We start from the raw sequence: 13,563 nt of genomic DNA, 5'->3' as shown, positions 1-13,563 counted from the left end.
TGCTAGCTTATATGTACAAAAGTGTATGCCAATTAGATAATGCTAACGTTTATTTTATATGTGCTTAAATGCCTCAGGTTAGTAGCGAGCAAGCATCAAGAACTTACCTTTCAATAACGGATATACTTTTATCAATGTCACTTTGAACATCGCATGGTCAATATAATATTACGCGTAACAGGAAACTTCGCGCGCTAACGTCAAGGTCTATTTTCACCACACAAAACCAAAAAACCGCCAACTAAAAGTGTTTTTAAGGTATACGCATACCAAGGAGAAGACTGAGTCGAACTACAACTATGACTGACGTTAGAAAATCGTTTATTGAGGCTGGGCAAAGTCAACTTTTCCAGAATTGGGATAGTTTGTCTTGCAAGGACCAAGAAAAGTTGTTATCAAACCTGGAGCAAATTTCTTCCAAGAGGTCTCCTGCAAGATTGCTCGAAGACTGTCAAAATGCTATCAAACTCTCAGAGACTAACTCCTCGAAGGATGCAGGTGCCGAAATTCAACCATTGCCCTCTACTTCTTATGAGTCGCTGATTGGCAACAGTGATAAAGAAAATGAATATTTTCAAGTTGGCCTAGAAGCCATTGGCAAAGGTGAGGTCGCCGTAATCTTGATGGCCGGTGGCCAAGGTACACGTTTAGGATCCTCTCAACCAAAGGGTTGTTATGACATTGGCCTGCCTTCTAAGAAATCTCTTTTCCAAATTCAAGCTGAAAAATTAATTAGGTTGCAAGATATGATCAAGGATAACAGGGTGGAAATTCCGTGGTACATTATGACATCAGGCCCTACTAGGGCAGCTACTGAGGCTTATTTCCAAGAACGTGATTATTTTGGCCTGAATAAAGGACAGATAACGTTCTTTAATCAAGGTACTCTGCCTGCCTTTGATTTGAGCGGTGAGCATTTCCTAATGAAAGACCCAGTAAGCTTGTCGCAATCTCCGGATGGGAACGGTGGGCTTTATCGTGCCATTAAAGATAATAAATTGAACGAGGATTTTGAAAAAAGAGGCGTGAAACATGTTTATATGTATTGTGTCGATAATGTCTTGTCTAGGATGGCAGACCCCGTATTTATTGGTTTTGCAATCAAGCACGGATTTGAACTGGCCACCAAAGCTGTAAGAAAGAGAGATGCACACGAAGCAGTCGGTTTAATTGCTACTAAAAACAGTAAACCTTGTGTCATAGAATATTCTGAGATCTCCCATGAGTTGGCTGAAGCGGAGGACGAAGAAGGTCTATTAAAACTACGCGCAGGGAATATCGTTAATCATTATTACCTGGTAGATTTACTTAAACGTGATTTAGACCAATGGTGTGAAAATATGCCATACCACATTGCTAAAAAGAAGATTCCGGCTTATTGCAGTGCTACTGGAAAGTATACAAAGCCTACCGAACCAAACGGTATAAAACTAGAGCAGTTCATATTTGATGTCTTTGACACAGTTCCCCTAAACAAATTTGGGTGTTTAGAAGTGGATAGATCTAAAGAATTCTCGCCTTTAAAGAATGGTTCCGGTTCAAGAAACGATAATCCAGAAACAAGCAGGTTAGCATATTTGAATTTAGGAACCTCTTGGTTGAAGGATGCCGGTGCCATTGTTAAGGATGGGGTATTAGTTGAAGTGTCCAGTAAGTTGAGTTATGCAGGTGAAAATCTGTCCCAGTTCAAAGGTCAAGTCTTCGAAAAAAATGGTATAATTCTAGAAAAATGATTCTTTAAGCTTCTTGCAAAGCATCCTCGACATATAATTTAAGTAGGTCCTTTTTAAAACCATTTATATTATACTGTACACAAAACCGAGGGTTGTTTATTCATGGGCCTAGTCGAGGAACTTAATTTGTGTGATTTTAGCCTCAAAGATTTTTTTACCAATGGAGGAGTGGCAATCTCATTGCGCGATGATATATTCTTACATTGAAATCAAAGCTAGCAAGCAACAAAGCATTGAAGCGACAACAGAAAGCATAAACCGAAAGAAACGAAAGAGACGTTATTTCTATATGATAGCAACAAAAGACAGCGGAAGATTTCTTCTGGGAAAATGTAGAATTTGGCAGAAATGTGTGTGGAAAATACCAACACAGTCTAGAAAAGGCTATAAAGTTCTAGCTATCGAGACATCTTGCGATGATACATGTGTTTCAGTATTAGACAGATTTTCATCAAATGCACCTCCAAATGTGTTAGCAAACCTGAGAGATACTTTAGATAGCATTGATGAAGGGGGCATTATTCCGATAAAGGCTCACGTACATCATCAGGCCCGGATAGGGCCTTTAACCCAAAGAGCACTGACGGAAAGTGGTACCAGAGAGGAAATTGACCTCATATGTGTGACAAGAGGTCCTGGGATGCCTGGTTCATTATCAGGTGGACTAGATTTTGCGAAAGGTTTAGCTGTCGCCTGGAACAAACCACTCGTTGGTGTACATCATATGCTGGGACATTTACTGATACCAAGGATGCCAACCAATGGAAAAGTACCGCAATACCCTTTCGTTAGTCTGCTTGTGAGTGGGGGCCACACCACATTTGTTCTGTCACGAGCAATTGATAATCATGAAATATTGTGTGACACTATTGATATTGCAGTGGGAGACTCATTGGATAAATGCGGTAGAGAACTTGGGTTCAAGGGGACAATGATTGCTAGGGAAATGGAAAAATTTATCAATCAAGGTTTTAATGATCAAGATTCGACTTTGAAACTAGAAATGCCCAGCCCACTGAAAAATAAAGCTAGTAGGAAAAACATTCTATCGTTTTCATTTTCAGCGTTCATTACAGCATTGAGGACCAATTTGATTAAATTAGGTAAAACTCAAATTTGTGATCTGCCTGAAGACGAAATACGGTCGATTGCATATCAAGTACAGGAGTCCGTATTTGATCATATCATAGATAAACTGAAACAAGTCATCAGACTGCAGCCAGAGAAGTTCCAAAACGTGAATGAATTTGTATGTTCTGGTGGAGTGAGTAGTAATCAAAGATTAAGAATAAAGTTAGAAGAAGAACTGGGTACAATGAGCTCAATGGGGTTTACCAGCTTTTATTACCCTTCTATTGATCTCTGTAGTGATAACTCAATTATGATTGGTTGGGCAGGCATTGAGATATGGGAAACTCTAGGGTTAGCTAGTGATTTGGATATATGCCCCATTAGACAATGGCCGTTAAATGATCTATTAAACATTGATGGTTGGAGAAAATGGCAACTGTGAAAAAAGGAGACTGTACATATTATATACGTTTTACCTATCTGTCGAATCTAGGAATGATGAGGTGATGTTATACTTTTTGATTAGTTTTCGCCAAGTAGGCATGTCCATCTGAAATATGATATGATTCTGATGGGCGTCACGACGCCTTTGCTTTTCAATTTCTTTACTTCTCAAATCTGTATGGTTTACGCTTTGTTTTATCTTGATTGTAGGCGAACCTTCTTCGTCATGTTCCATCAACAATTTTCCTTCCTTTATCAAAAAACTGGTATAGAAGAGATTTTCAATAGACTTGGAGAATGAGTTTGGGTCTATGATGAATTTGAAAAGATTTATGGAACCTGCGGGGCCTAGTTTTTTGGACAGCTTCCTAAAGCACTTCTTGACCTGTTCAGGGGTAGTTTCTTGCTGTGTAGAATTTAGAGAATTTTGGGTAATTTTCTCAGCAGTGATCTTTTCACCGACTTGGTCGTTATTCCTTCTTCGTTGGGTCGATACTTTGGGCTTCCTTTCAATGGAGAAGGGTCCCATTAAGTGGTCTACCGTGGGAGCGTCTTTACTTACAACATTATAGAGAGCACCCATCTTGAACCAATTGAACTGGGAGAACTCATTATAGGGAGAAAACTGCTGTAGATAATTGTGTCTCATGGAAGTCGCTTTGAAAGAAGATGTGGCTTTATCAGTTTGATCATCGTCGGGTATCCTGTCATCGTTTTCCTCTTCTTGTTCTGCTGCGGAACGATTGTCGGTACTCAGCGTTGAATCATTCCTATTTTCGGTGATGTAATTCAGCTTGAAATGCTCCTTTAGCATGTATCTTTTCATTGAATTCATTATGTCTTCTAAATTGACCATACTCCTCGAATCACCAAACTTCAAATTCCTCACCGATATCTGGGCCAGTTCACTTATGCTGACCATTGCTCGAGCATCATGGGCGAACAAACCATTGTTCTTCATACCAATAACCTTATTGAACAAGGAGTCCACAGCATTCAGGTTGTCCATAGCAACTCCTATATCTCCTGTTCTCGTCACTTGAGCTCTGTCCTTATGCATCTCGCTTTCCAAGTCCCTGTACCCTTGCAAAACTTTAAATTCTAGTTGCGGATCGCCATTCTTTGTCGATGAGTTCTTGTCATCTCTTCTGGATTTCTTTCTATGCTTCCTTGTTTCCTCACCACTGTCCGGCTCCATAACAGTACTGTTACTCCTCTTTCCAGATACTACAGTACTGGGCATATTGTTGCCCATCTCTAACTTTATTGAAAACCTTTAATCTCTGCATCGCTTTGCTTTTAGTATTCATACCATCTTATTTAGTATTATTTCACCTTTTCTCTTAACGCGTTGCGCGTTTCTCCTCTATATCTGCCATATAATTAGCAAAGAGAATAGGAATATTTGAGAATATTTGGCACGGTCGCATGATACCTGCATATTCGCTTAGGGCTGATAATAATGCAGGATACTTCAGCAAAGACATCTTTTCAATCTCTCAACTGATGTACAGTTTCAACACTAAGATAAGACTCTCTCCCATGCATTATGGAAATTGGAGCCATATCACTCAAGACGATGCGGCATATCCCGAATTTACAGATTTAGTAAATCATAAGCTACAAACAACTGTTGAAGTCTGTAGTAAAAGAGGCAAACAGAGCCAAGGACAATCAACCGAGCTGGACAAGTTACGGTTTACCGCCAAAGAGAACCTACACAACAAAACATGATGGAGGAATTTCCATACGACCACGATTTTAACTCCCATTTCGCTTCAGATTTAGATTATCTGCAGCATGACCAGCAGCAACAACAACAACAACAACAACAGCAACATCTTCATCATCATCAACATCTTCAACAGCAGCAGCCGAGTCAAATAAAAAATCAGGACCAGGATCAGGATCAGGACCAACACATAAATGACATGAGTGCCTCATCCAACGCATCGGATAACGGCCCTCAAAGGCCAAAGAGAACTCGCGCAAAAGGTGAGGCCCTAGATGTCTTAAAACGTAAATTTGAAGTCAATCCAACTCCTTCTTTGGTAGAAAGGAAGAAAATATCTGATCTGGTAGGAATGCCTGAGAAAAACGTTAGGATCTGGTTTCAGAACAGAAGAGCAAAGTTGCGGAAAAAACAGCATGGAGGTAATAAGGATCCGAACCCCTCGTCACAATCCCATGACAACGCCAACGATTACGATCGTACCACTACAGACAACAATTCCGTTACTACGACGAGTACGTCTTCTATCTTTCACGATGAGGATCTAACTTTTTTCGACCGTATCCCTTTAAATAGCAACAACAATTACTATTTTTTTGACATTTGCTCTATCACTGTAGGGAGTTGGAATAGGATGAAAAGCGGCGCTCTGCAAAGAAAGAACTTCCAATCTATAAAAGACTTGAGAAATTTATCGCCAATAAAGATCAATAACATCATGTCAAATGCTACCGATTTAATGGTTTTGATATCTAAGAAAAATTCAGAAATTAACTATTTTTTCAGTGCGATGGCAAACAATACTAAGATCCTTTTCAGGATCTTCTTCCCACTAAGTTCAGTCACCAATTGTTCTCTTACCCTAGAGACCGATGATGATATTATAAACAGTAATGCTACGAGCGATAATAACAATAGTAGTACTACGAATAATGACGATGATAATGATGGTAACAGTAATGAAGATAATGACAATGGCAGCGACGAGAAAAGAAATACGAAAGATAATTTTGGCGAATTAAAACTAACGGTTACCAGATCACCCACCTTTGCTGTTTATTTTCTAAATAACTCTCCTGATGAAGATCCAAATCTCAATAACCAGTGGTCCATCTGTGATGATTTCTCAGAGGGAAGACAGGTCAATGACGCCTTTGTTGGCGGGTCGAATATTCCTCACACTTTAAAAGGCCTACAGAAGTCCTTAAGGTTTATGAACTCTCTAATCCTAGATTATAAATCTTCGAATGAAATACTGCCTTCCATCAATACTGCGATCCCAGCCGTAGCACTTCCACAACAAAATATTGCTCCTCCATTTTTAAATACAAATTCAAGTGCGACAGATTCGAATCCAAATACAAACCTAGAAGATTCTCTGTTCTTCGATCATGATCTGTTATCAAGTTCGATAACCAATACTAATAACGGGCCAAACTCCAATAACGAACGTCAGGGAAGCAAGGATGATACACTCAATTTGCTGGACACTACCGTCAACAACAATAACAATCATAATGCTAGTAATGAGGATAGCCATCTGGCTCAAGAGCATCTACCTAATGATGCTGATATAGTTGCGAATTCAAACGACCATTTGTTATCCTTGCCAACGGATAGTGAACTTCCAAATACTCCAGATTTTTTAAAAAATACAAACGAACTAACTGACGAGCATAGATGGATATGATAGAAAATCCGTGATATTTTTTTGCGCTTGCATTCTCAAATCTAAATACTGTTATTCTAACATTATCTCCTAATTATTTCATAGATAACATTATTGACATTTTAATTTACCGTCCTCATCATCCTTTTTCCTTCTTTCTTAACGTCACCATATGAATATATAGATTGTTCAAGAATTCACTTTATTACTAGAAACGTGTATCCTTATATAAATCGCAAAAAAGTGGTGTAAGCATAAAAGATCATGCTTTTTCAAGTAATTTCATGGATTCTTTTCTGCTTTCTAGAAAGGTGTTAATTATTGCTCTTTGGTTGTTGTTACTCTCCAATTTCTTTAGACTTTCCAGGCAATTTCTGGCACTGCTAGTATCCTTCAATTTCAGGCAACAATCAAAAAATCCGAGAAAACATTCCAAATCCATTATTTCCAAGCCTATTTTAAACCATTCTTTCGCTCTTTCATAATTCTGAAAATAATTTAGCTCAATGAAACCCAATGTTTTGAAAGATTCTTTAAATCCAATTGATGCGCATTTTTCTAGCAGCGGTTTTGCTCTCAGCGGCTCTGAGCTGAGGTATAACTTCGCCAACAGAAAGTACCAACGTGAACTTCTCTCAAGTTCCAACAATCTTATACATTCCAACCATGACTTTTCTGCCCTTAAAAAACCGTTGACTTGTTTTATTTGAATTTCCCCAAGTTTCCCATACACTTCCCCAGCCAATTTAGTATTACTCTCCAGTTTCAGAAATTCTTTATAATATTTCTCAGCCTTACTCTCAGCCTTATTTTTGAGGAAAAAATCTCCTATCAATTTGATTGTTAAGTGATGGTTGCGTGCATATAACTCCTTTATAAATCTATCAGCAGTTTCAACGTCATTTTGATCATAATATTTGGCGTTGCCCTTGTCATGTTGTTGTATCGCATTGAAGCTCAGGATTGAAATGGCGTCATTGTTGCCCAGTTCGGCTGCAAAGTTCAATAGCTTATCCTCCATAGCCAGCAAATTTTTATGAACGAATTTATTTTGCATTCTTAAAGTGATCAAGACATTTCGCATCTGAATAAGGTCTGAACTCTTTATATATGGATATTTCTTTTTCCAAGGAATTTTCTCTTCAGTACTTGATTGTGATATCTGTACAAATATTGGGTACATTTCACGATATGTGAGCCTCGTATCTAACTGGAACAAAATCCTATTAATGGTACGTTTTTTGGGGAAAATTTCTTGAAATTTGGTAGGTGTTCGTCGTTTGGAAACGAGCATGCTTACAAATCTTTGCATTCTTCAGATATACTATATTTCTCTTTATGCTTGCTTTTCCCAGCTGCCCTTTTTCCTATTGCGTAAGTTTGTTTTTACCATATCAGATTAAGCTCCATCATGATCGAAAAAGAGCAAAAAATGACACCAAAAAATAAAGTGGTGGCAATAAATTTATGTCCATGTTATGCGTTGACTTGTATTAGTAAATAATTATTTACAAACTATATAGAGTTAAATTAACTACGTATTTTTATTGTAGAGGGATCACTGGGTGGTGGCAACTCTTTGAAATAATCACTTTCTAAGCATTGAACGGCTGTCAATCTCTTTTGTGGGTTCATTGTTAACATTCCGCACATAAAATTTAATGCATACTCACTAGCGGCAATGAATCTTTTCCTCAATTCATCTCTGGAAGGAGGTGGGTATATTTGTAACTTGTTATATGTCATAAAAGAAGAAACTTCAGGCCAGTCCCTATCGGTAGGTGTTCCTAAGGCTCTGAATGTTACCTCCATTTGGTCTACATCGTTCTGTCCCGGCAAATAGGGTATCCTTAGCATCAATTCGGCAAATATAACCCCCACTGACCAAATATCAATAGCTGATGTGTAATGTTTGGCTCCAAATAAAAGCTCTGGCGCTCTGTACCATCTAGTCACCACGTTACTCGTTAGTATTTCATGTGGAGAGGGTATAGCTCTAGCCAGACCAAAATCTGCTACTTTGATTTGACCGTCTGGTGAAAACAACAAATTATTTGGTTTCAAATCCCTATGTAGAATGAAGTTTCTATGGCAGTGATAAACACCCCTCAAAGTCATGAGCATCCACGCTTTAATATCTGCTGGTGTGAACAATATCGATTTGTCCTTTATTACAACCTCTAAATCAGTTGGCAGAAACTCCAGAACGAGGTTTAAATTATCATAAGCCATGAATATATCCACTAATTCAATAACGTTTGGATGTTGCATTTCTTGCAAGTACTTGACTTCACGTATAGCTGACATATCCAAACCATCTTTGAATTCAGATGTTTTAATCTCTTTCACGGCGATTTTTCTCCCAGTAGAATGTTGAGAACCCAAATAGACAACCGCATAAGTACCTTCACCGACTTTCTTCTCTACGATAGATTGGCATTATTCTTCGTTAGTATAATTGCCAGATGTTGAAGGTGGGATGTGGATAAACGATAATCTTTACGTACCTTTTGTGTATTCCATTACTCACTGCTGTATGTTTCCTTTGATGTCCGGGATGTATATTAGAAGAAGGCTCAACTGAGGTTCTAATTTGATTTGTATTTTTTTCAGTATGTGTTTTTTGAGATCTACTGGCAATATTCCATTCGTAATATTTCAAATCAAAATTTTTTATAAGAAAAGAAAAAATCTAGATTCATGACATTAACGAATATTCTGGGATACTTCGTGCTTTAAATGCTATGCTACATTATGTAATATCGAAGATTTTGAAGCGGCCAGACTGTCACTTTTAATAAAACCGTAGACACTTTAATCCTGAAGCTGGCTACTAGTGACAGTAAGAACGATTTAGTCAACGTTCAGGTCATCAGTTCCGAATCTTGTACTAGTTCTTGTCGGAAAACATGTCTTATATAGTCTAATAGTTTACAAAAGTCAGCACTTTGACTGAAAGTAGGCATTGAATATGCAAACATGAAAAAAAACGTCAAGTGCAAAAACCTCGAATTACTTGGTTGAGCCAAGAATATCAAAGAGACAGGCTGCAATATGGAAGCCAATAGGGCTGCGAGTGAAGTATTATACTACAATCAATCTTCGGTCAAATTGGGTGAACTAGAAAGATATATTATTACATATGACCTGTACCAAGGTGATGATATCCCCGCTGACATCAGACTGGATTCCCTCTGGTTAAAAATCAAAAATACGACGAAGCTATCCTACAAAGCAGCCTATCTGTTGGGACCGTTTATTCTGTATTGTGACATGCGAACCAAAGGCTATGACAATTCGCAAAAGATTATATCTTCGGTAGACAAACCTGTATTCCAGTCGAATCTGCAGGCACAACAGAAATTTGTCGCAGAGTTGTCTTTACACCAAATCAAGTCACGTTATGTCTGGGTAGTGGATGTCGTGAGTCAAATACTCTTTAACAAAGAAACCAAGGTAAATTTTGAGATACTAATTGGTAATTCAAAGGCGATTTTGAAGAAAAAAATACCATGTGGTGACACATTGCCTGATGAGGTCGGTAATACTTCACTCATGGGACTACGGGTGCAAAGACAGACTACTGTCGATGTATGGAAAATACCGAGGCTTATTGGCGACACTCGTAAGTCACATTTGGTTATTCTCACGCATGGTTTCCAATCAAACGTTTCAGCAGACATGGCATATATGATGGAAGAAATATACAAGTCACAAATGAACTCTCCAAACGAACGTCTAGTCATCAAAGGGTATATGAAGAACATCTGTGAAACCGAGAAGGGGATTAAGTTTCTGGGTACCGGGTTGGCAAACTACATTGTCAACGAGCTTTACGATGATTCTGTCAGAAGGATCTCATTCATTGGTCATTCTCTAGGTGGATTAACACAGACTTTTGCGATCTGTTACATAAAGATCAAGTATCCAGATTTTTTCAAGAAAGTGGAGCCAATCAATTTTATCACACTAGCTTCGCCATTGCTAGGCATTGCTACCAACACTCCTAACTATGTGAAAAAGTCATTATCGATGGGTATCATTGGCACCACAGGACAAGAATTGGGGCTCAAGGACACAAATTTCTGTGATAAACCGCTCCTTTACTTGCTATCTGAGGAGCCTCTAATAAAGGCACTCGCGCAGTTCAGAAGGAGAACGCTCTACATTAATTCCATCAATGATGGGATAGTTCCTTTGTATTCATCCTCTTTGCTTTTTTTAGATTATTCTCAATTGCTTGAGAAATTGGGAGGCAAACCTACAGCATCATGTGACCCCTTCTCCCAAGCCAAAGTAAATCCTAACGAAGCTGTTACAGATGATGATGACGATGATGACGACAAACTCAACACATCATCCTGGAACACATTTTGGAAGACAAAGGGAAACCAGGGCGACAGTAAATCTAAACGCTTGATGAACGCTTCCGTTATCAAGTCCATGAAGTCTGTGATGCTGCCACCGTGCCCTGACGCAGAGTTCCTTTCAAACCCTGATGCAAGAACCCCAATTGTCATACATGACAAAATCTACACAGAAAAAAACTTACCACCACCATCATCAACGCTCCATGAAGGAACAGCAGCCCTAGGAGATGGAAGGAGAAACACGAGGAAGGAGCTGGAAGAGATCATAGCCAGACGCTGGCACAAGGGAATGCATTGGAGGAAAGTGGTAGTGTCGCTAAAACCGGATGCCCACAACAACATCATCGTAAGACGAAGGTTTGCCAACGCCTACGGTTGGTCCGTGATTGACCATCTCATAAGCGCTCACTTCCAAGGAGACGATCCAGACTCCTTACCAGTGCAAGATACAGAGCCTACTGAAGAAGAAAGAGACACGCCAGGCGGAGGTGTGGAACCGAACAAGCTATTCTCATGGCTGACCAGGATCGAGGATCCTAGCGCATACCGTGAGGGAGTGGTCTCCACCGCCAGCCATCTGGCCAGCACCTGGATAAGAAAGCATTCCTCAGTGACAGATTGACTGATCTACCACGCCCCACTCAGTGCGGACCATATTACCTAATGCCCGCCACTACAAAACTTTATAGCTTCATAACTCGATAAATGCGCTTACGGATCTTTTTCGAGGGCGACAGCTTTCAAGCTCCTCCCCTAAAACCGACGGCGAGTGCCCCTTTGGCATATAAATAAGACACTTTTTACTAAGAAAACAATACAGAGTTGTTTGGTTCTCTTGACAAAGAGAGAAGTAAGGCTTTTTCATAACATAAAGCAACGCTAGAATCATAAATAATATTAGAAACAACATAATGTGCTCAGCAGGCGGTATCAGAAGACCAATTCAAATTGAAGAGTTCAAGACGGCGATTAGCGGTATGTCCGACATGGAATTGGGACAGATTAAGACGGAAATCGAGAACAGTATCAATCATTTGCAGAGGTCTAACGCCCGCTTGGGTAAGTATATTTCCAAGTTGGAGGGTGACGAAGATCGCCTGGAGGGCGACGACAGCGACGACTTGGAGAACATTGATTCAGGTGACTTGGCGCTGTACAAGGACTCCGTCAGAGAGAACGAAATTGTGCTTAACAACTATAACGAGAGAGTGGACGCGTTGGAGCAAGAAACAGTGTACAGAAAGACTGGCCATGCCAAGAGCAAACACGAGGCAGAGGCAAAGGACAGCACTAAGAAGGGTTCTGACGTCGATATGGATAATACAAACGTGGACGTGGTAACTCCAAACAGCATATTCATCTGAGAAAGAAGACGCATATCATTGCACACCATACGAGCAATGTTGCCTCCTCTCTTTCTCTTAGTTTCACATATAAATAATTCAATAAATCTATCTATTCTTCCTAGATTCCCCAAAGCAATAAAATAAAAAAAAAAAATCTCGCTGTTAATACTTATCTCCGAAAGACCTAGGGGTGCTTCGGTTTTGTGCCCTAGTCAGATGTTTTTTAACCCTAAGCAATGAAATTTTTTCTTTTTCAATCAAAAAAAGAAACGCACGGTTTGTATAGTGAGCAATATAGCAATAGTACTAATTACGTTGGCCATACATATATCGCAATTTGACTAGCACCACAGCGGTTTCACATTCCGTTTGAAGTAATCATGTCTCTTTCAGTCGCAGAGAAATCGTATCTTTACGATTCATTAGCAAGCACTCCTTCAGTTAGAACCGATGGAAGGCTTCCTCATCAGTTCAGACCTATAGAGATTTTTACAGATTTTCTTCCAAGTTCTAACGGATCCTCCAGGATTATAGCCAGTGACGGTAGCGAATGTATTGTGAGCATCAAGTCCAAAGTCGTGGATCATTCAGTGGAGAACGAATTGCTTCAGGTCGATGTGGATATTGCAGGCCAAAGAGATGATGCCCTGATAGTGGAGACGATCACTTCTTTGCTGAATAAGGTGTTGAAGTCTGGCGGCGGAATAGACTCGTCTAAGTTGCAATTGACAAGGAAATACAGCTTCAAAATATTCGTCGATGTCTTGGTCATTTCGTCGTATTCGCACCCTGTTTCTCTAATATCCTTTGCCATTTACTCCGCGCTGAACTCCACATATCTGCCTAAGCTTATTTCCGCCTTTGACGATTTGGAAGTAGAAGAGCTGCCCACATTCCATGATTATGACATGGTCAAGCTCGAGATCAACCCTCCTCTGGTGTTTATATTGGCCATTGTGGGCAACAACATTTTGTTGGACCCTGCTGCTAACGAAAGCGGAGTGGCCAACAATGGCCTTATCATTACCTGGTCTAACGGTAAGATTACATCGCCCATTAGATCTGTAGCATTGAATGATTCTAACGTTAAAGGCTTCAAGCCTCAATTGCTGAAACAAGGTCTTGCGATGGTAGAGAAATACGCCTCTGATGTAGTACGATCATTGGAGAATTTATAAAAAATAATCACGAGTAAATA

The 13,563-nt window shown here is 39.5% G+C and overlaps 9 protein-coding genes across 9 annotated transcripts; 6 read left to right on the top strand and 3 right to left on the bottom strand.

Moving 5' to 3' along the window:
- Window positions 1-299: 299 nt before the first annotated feature.
- QRI1 (UDP-N-acetylglucosamine diphosphorylase) lies at window positions 300-1,733 on the top strand (the record flags this gene model as incomplete). The annotated part of the gene is made up of 1 exon (XM_056232283.1): window positions 300-1,733. One exon carries the CDS (start codon window positions 300-302, stop codon window positions 1,731-1,733), a length of 1,434 nt encoding a protein of 477 aa, XP_056086578.1.
- Window positions 1,734-2,022: 289 nt separating this feature from the next.
- On the top strand, window positions 2,023-3,246 carry QRI7 (putative N(6)-L-threonylcarbamoyladenine synthase; the record flags this gene model as incomplete). Its single annotated transcript, XM_056232282.1, has 1 exon — window positions 2,023-3,246. The coding sequence occupies one exon, from the start codon at window positions 2,023-2,025 to the stop codon at window positions 3,244-3,246; it is 1,224 nt and encodes a 407-aa protein (XP_056086577.1).
- Window positions 3,247-3,276: 30 nt separating this feature from the next.
- NSE4 (Smc5-Smc6 complex subunit NSE4) lies at window positions 3,277-4,491 on the bottom strand (the record flags this gene model as incomplete). Its single annotated transcript, XM_056232281.1, has 1 exon — window positions 3,277-4,491. One exon carries the CDS (start codon window positions 4,489-4,491, stop codon window positions 3,277-3,279), a length of 1,215 nt encoding a protein of 404 aa, XP_056086576.1.
- A 487-nt stretch (window positions 4,492-4,978) lies between these two features.
- Window positions 4,979-6,670, top strand: PHO2 (Pho2p; the record flags this gene model as incomplete). The annotated part of the gene is made up of 1 exon (XM_056232280.1): window positions 4,979-6,670. The coding sequence occupies one exon, from the start codon at window positions 4,979-4,981 to the stop codon at window positions 6,668-6,670; it is 1,692 nt and encodes a 563-aa protein (XP_056086575.1).
- Window positions 6,671-6,911: 241 nt separating this feature from the next.
- MSS2 (Mss2p) lies at window positions 6,912-7,961 on the bottom strand (the record flags this gene model as incomplete). Its single annotated transcript, XM_056232279.1, has 1 exon — window positions 6,912-7,961. One exon carries the CDS (start codon window positions 7,959-7,961, stop codon window positions 6,912-6,914), a length of 1,050 nt encoding a protein of 349 aa, XP_056086574.1.
- Window positions 7,962-8,179: 218 nt separating this feature from the next.
- KIN28 (TFIIH complex serine/threonine-protein kinase subunit KIN28) lies at window positions 8,180-9,172 on the bottom strand (the record flags this gene model as incomplete). The annotated part of the gene is made up of 2 exons (XM_056232278.1): window positions 8,180-9,072; window positions 9,157-9,172. 2 exons carry the CDS (start codon window positions 9,170-9,172, stop codon window positions 8,180-8,182), a joined length of 909 nt encoding a protein of 302 aa, XP_056086573.1.
- A 531-nt stretch (window positions 9,173-9,703) lies between these two features.
- On the top strand, window positions 9,704-11,641 carry SKDI04G1370 (putative lipase; the record flags this gene model as incomplete). Its single annotated transcript, XM_056232277.1, has 1 exon — window positions 9,704-11,641. One exon carries the CDS (start codon window positions 9,704-9,706, stop codon window positions 11,639-11,641), a length of 1,938 nt encoding a protein of 645 aa, XP_056086572.1.
- Window positions 11,642-11,930: 289 nt separating this feature from the next.
- Window positions 11,931-12,383, top strand: TMA17 (Tma17p; the record flags this gene model as incomplete). Its single annotated transcript, XM_056232276.1, has 1 exon — window positions 11,931-12,383. One exon carries the CDS (start codon window positions 11,931-11,933, stop codon window positions 12,381-12,383), a length of 453 nt encoding a protein of 150 aa, XP_056086571.1.
- Window positions 12,384-12,745: 362 nt separating this feature from the next.
- RRP42 (exosome non-catalytic core subunit RRP42) lies at window positions 12,746-13,543 on the top strand (the record flags this gene model as incomplete). Its single annotated transcript, XM_056232275.1, has 1 exon — window positions 12,746-13,543. One exon carries the CDS (start codon window positions 12,746-12,748, stop codon window positions 13,541-13,543), a length of 798 nt encoding a protein of 265 aa, XP_056086570.1.
- Window positions 13,544-13,563: the final 20 nt, after the last annotated feature.

This window comes from Saccharomyces kudriavzevii, assembly GCF_947243775.1.
Source record: "Saccharomyces kudriavzevii IFO 1802 strain IFO1802 genome assembly, chromosome: 4".
NCBI classification, from domain to species: domain Eukaryota; kingdom Fungi; phylum Ascomycota; class Saccharomycetes; order Saccharomycetales; family Saccharomycetaceae; genus Saccharomyces; species Saccharomyces kudriavzevii.
Note: the sequence above shows the minus strand (reverse complement) of the source record. Positions and strands in the feature narration are given on the sequence as shown.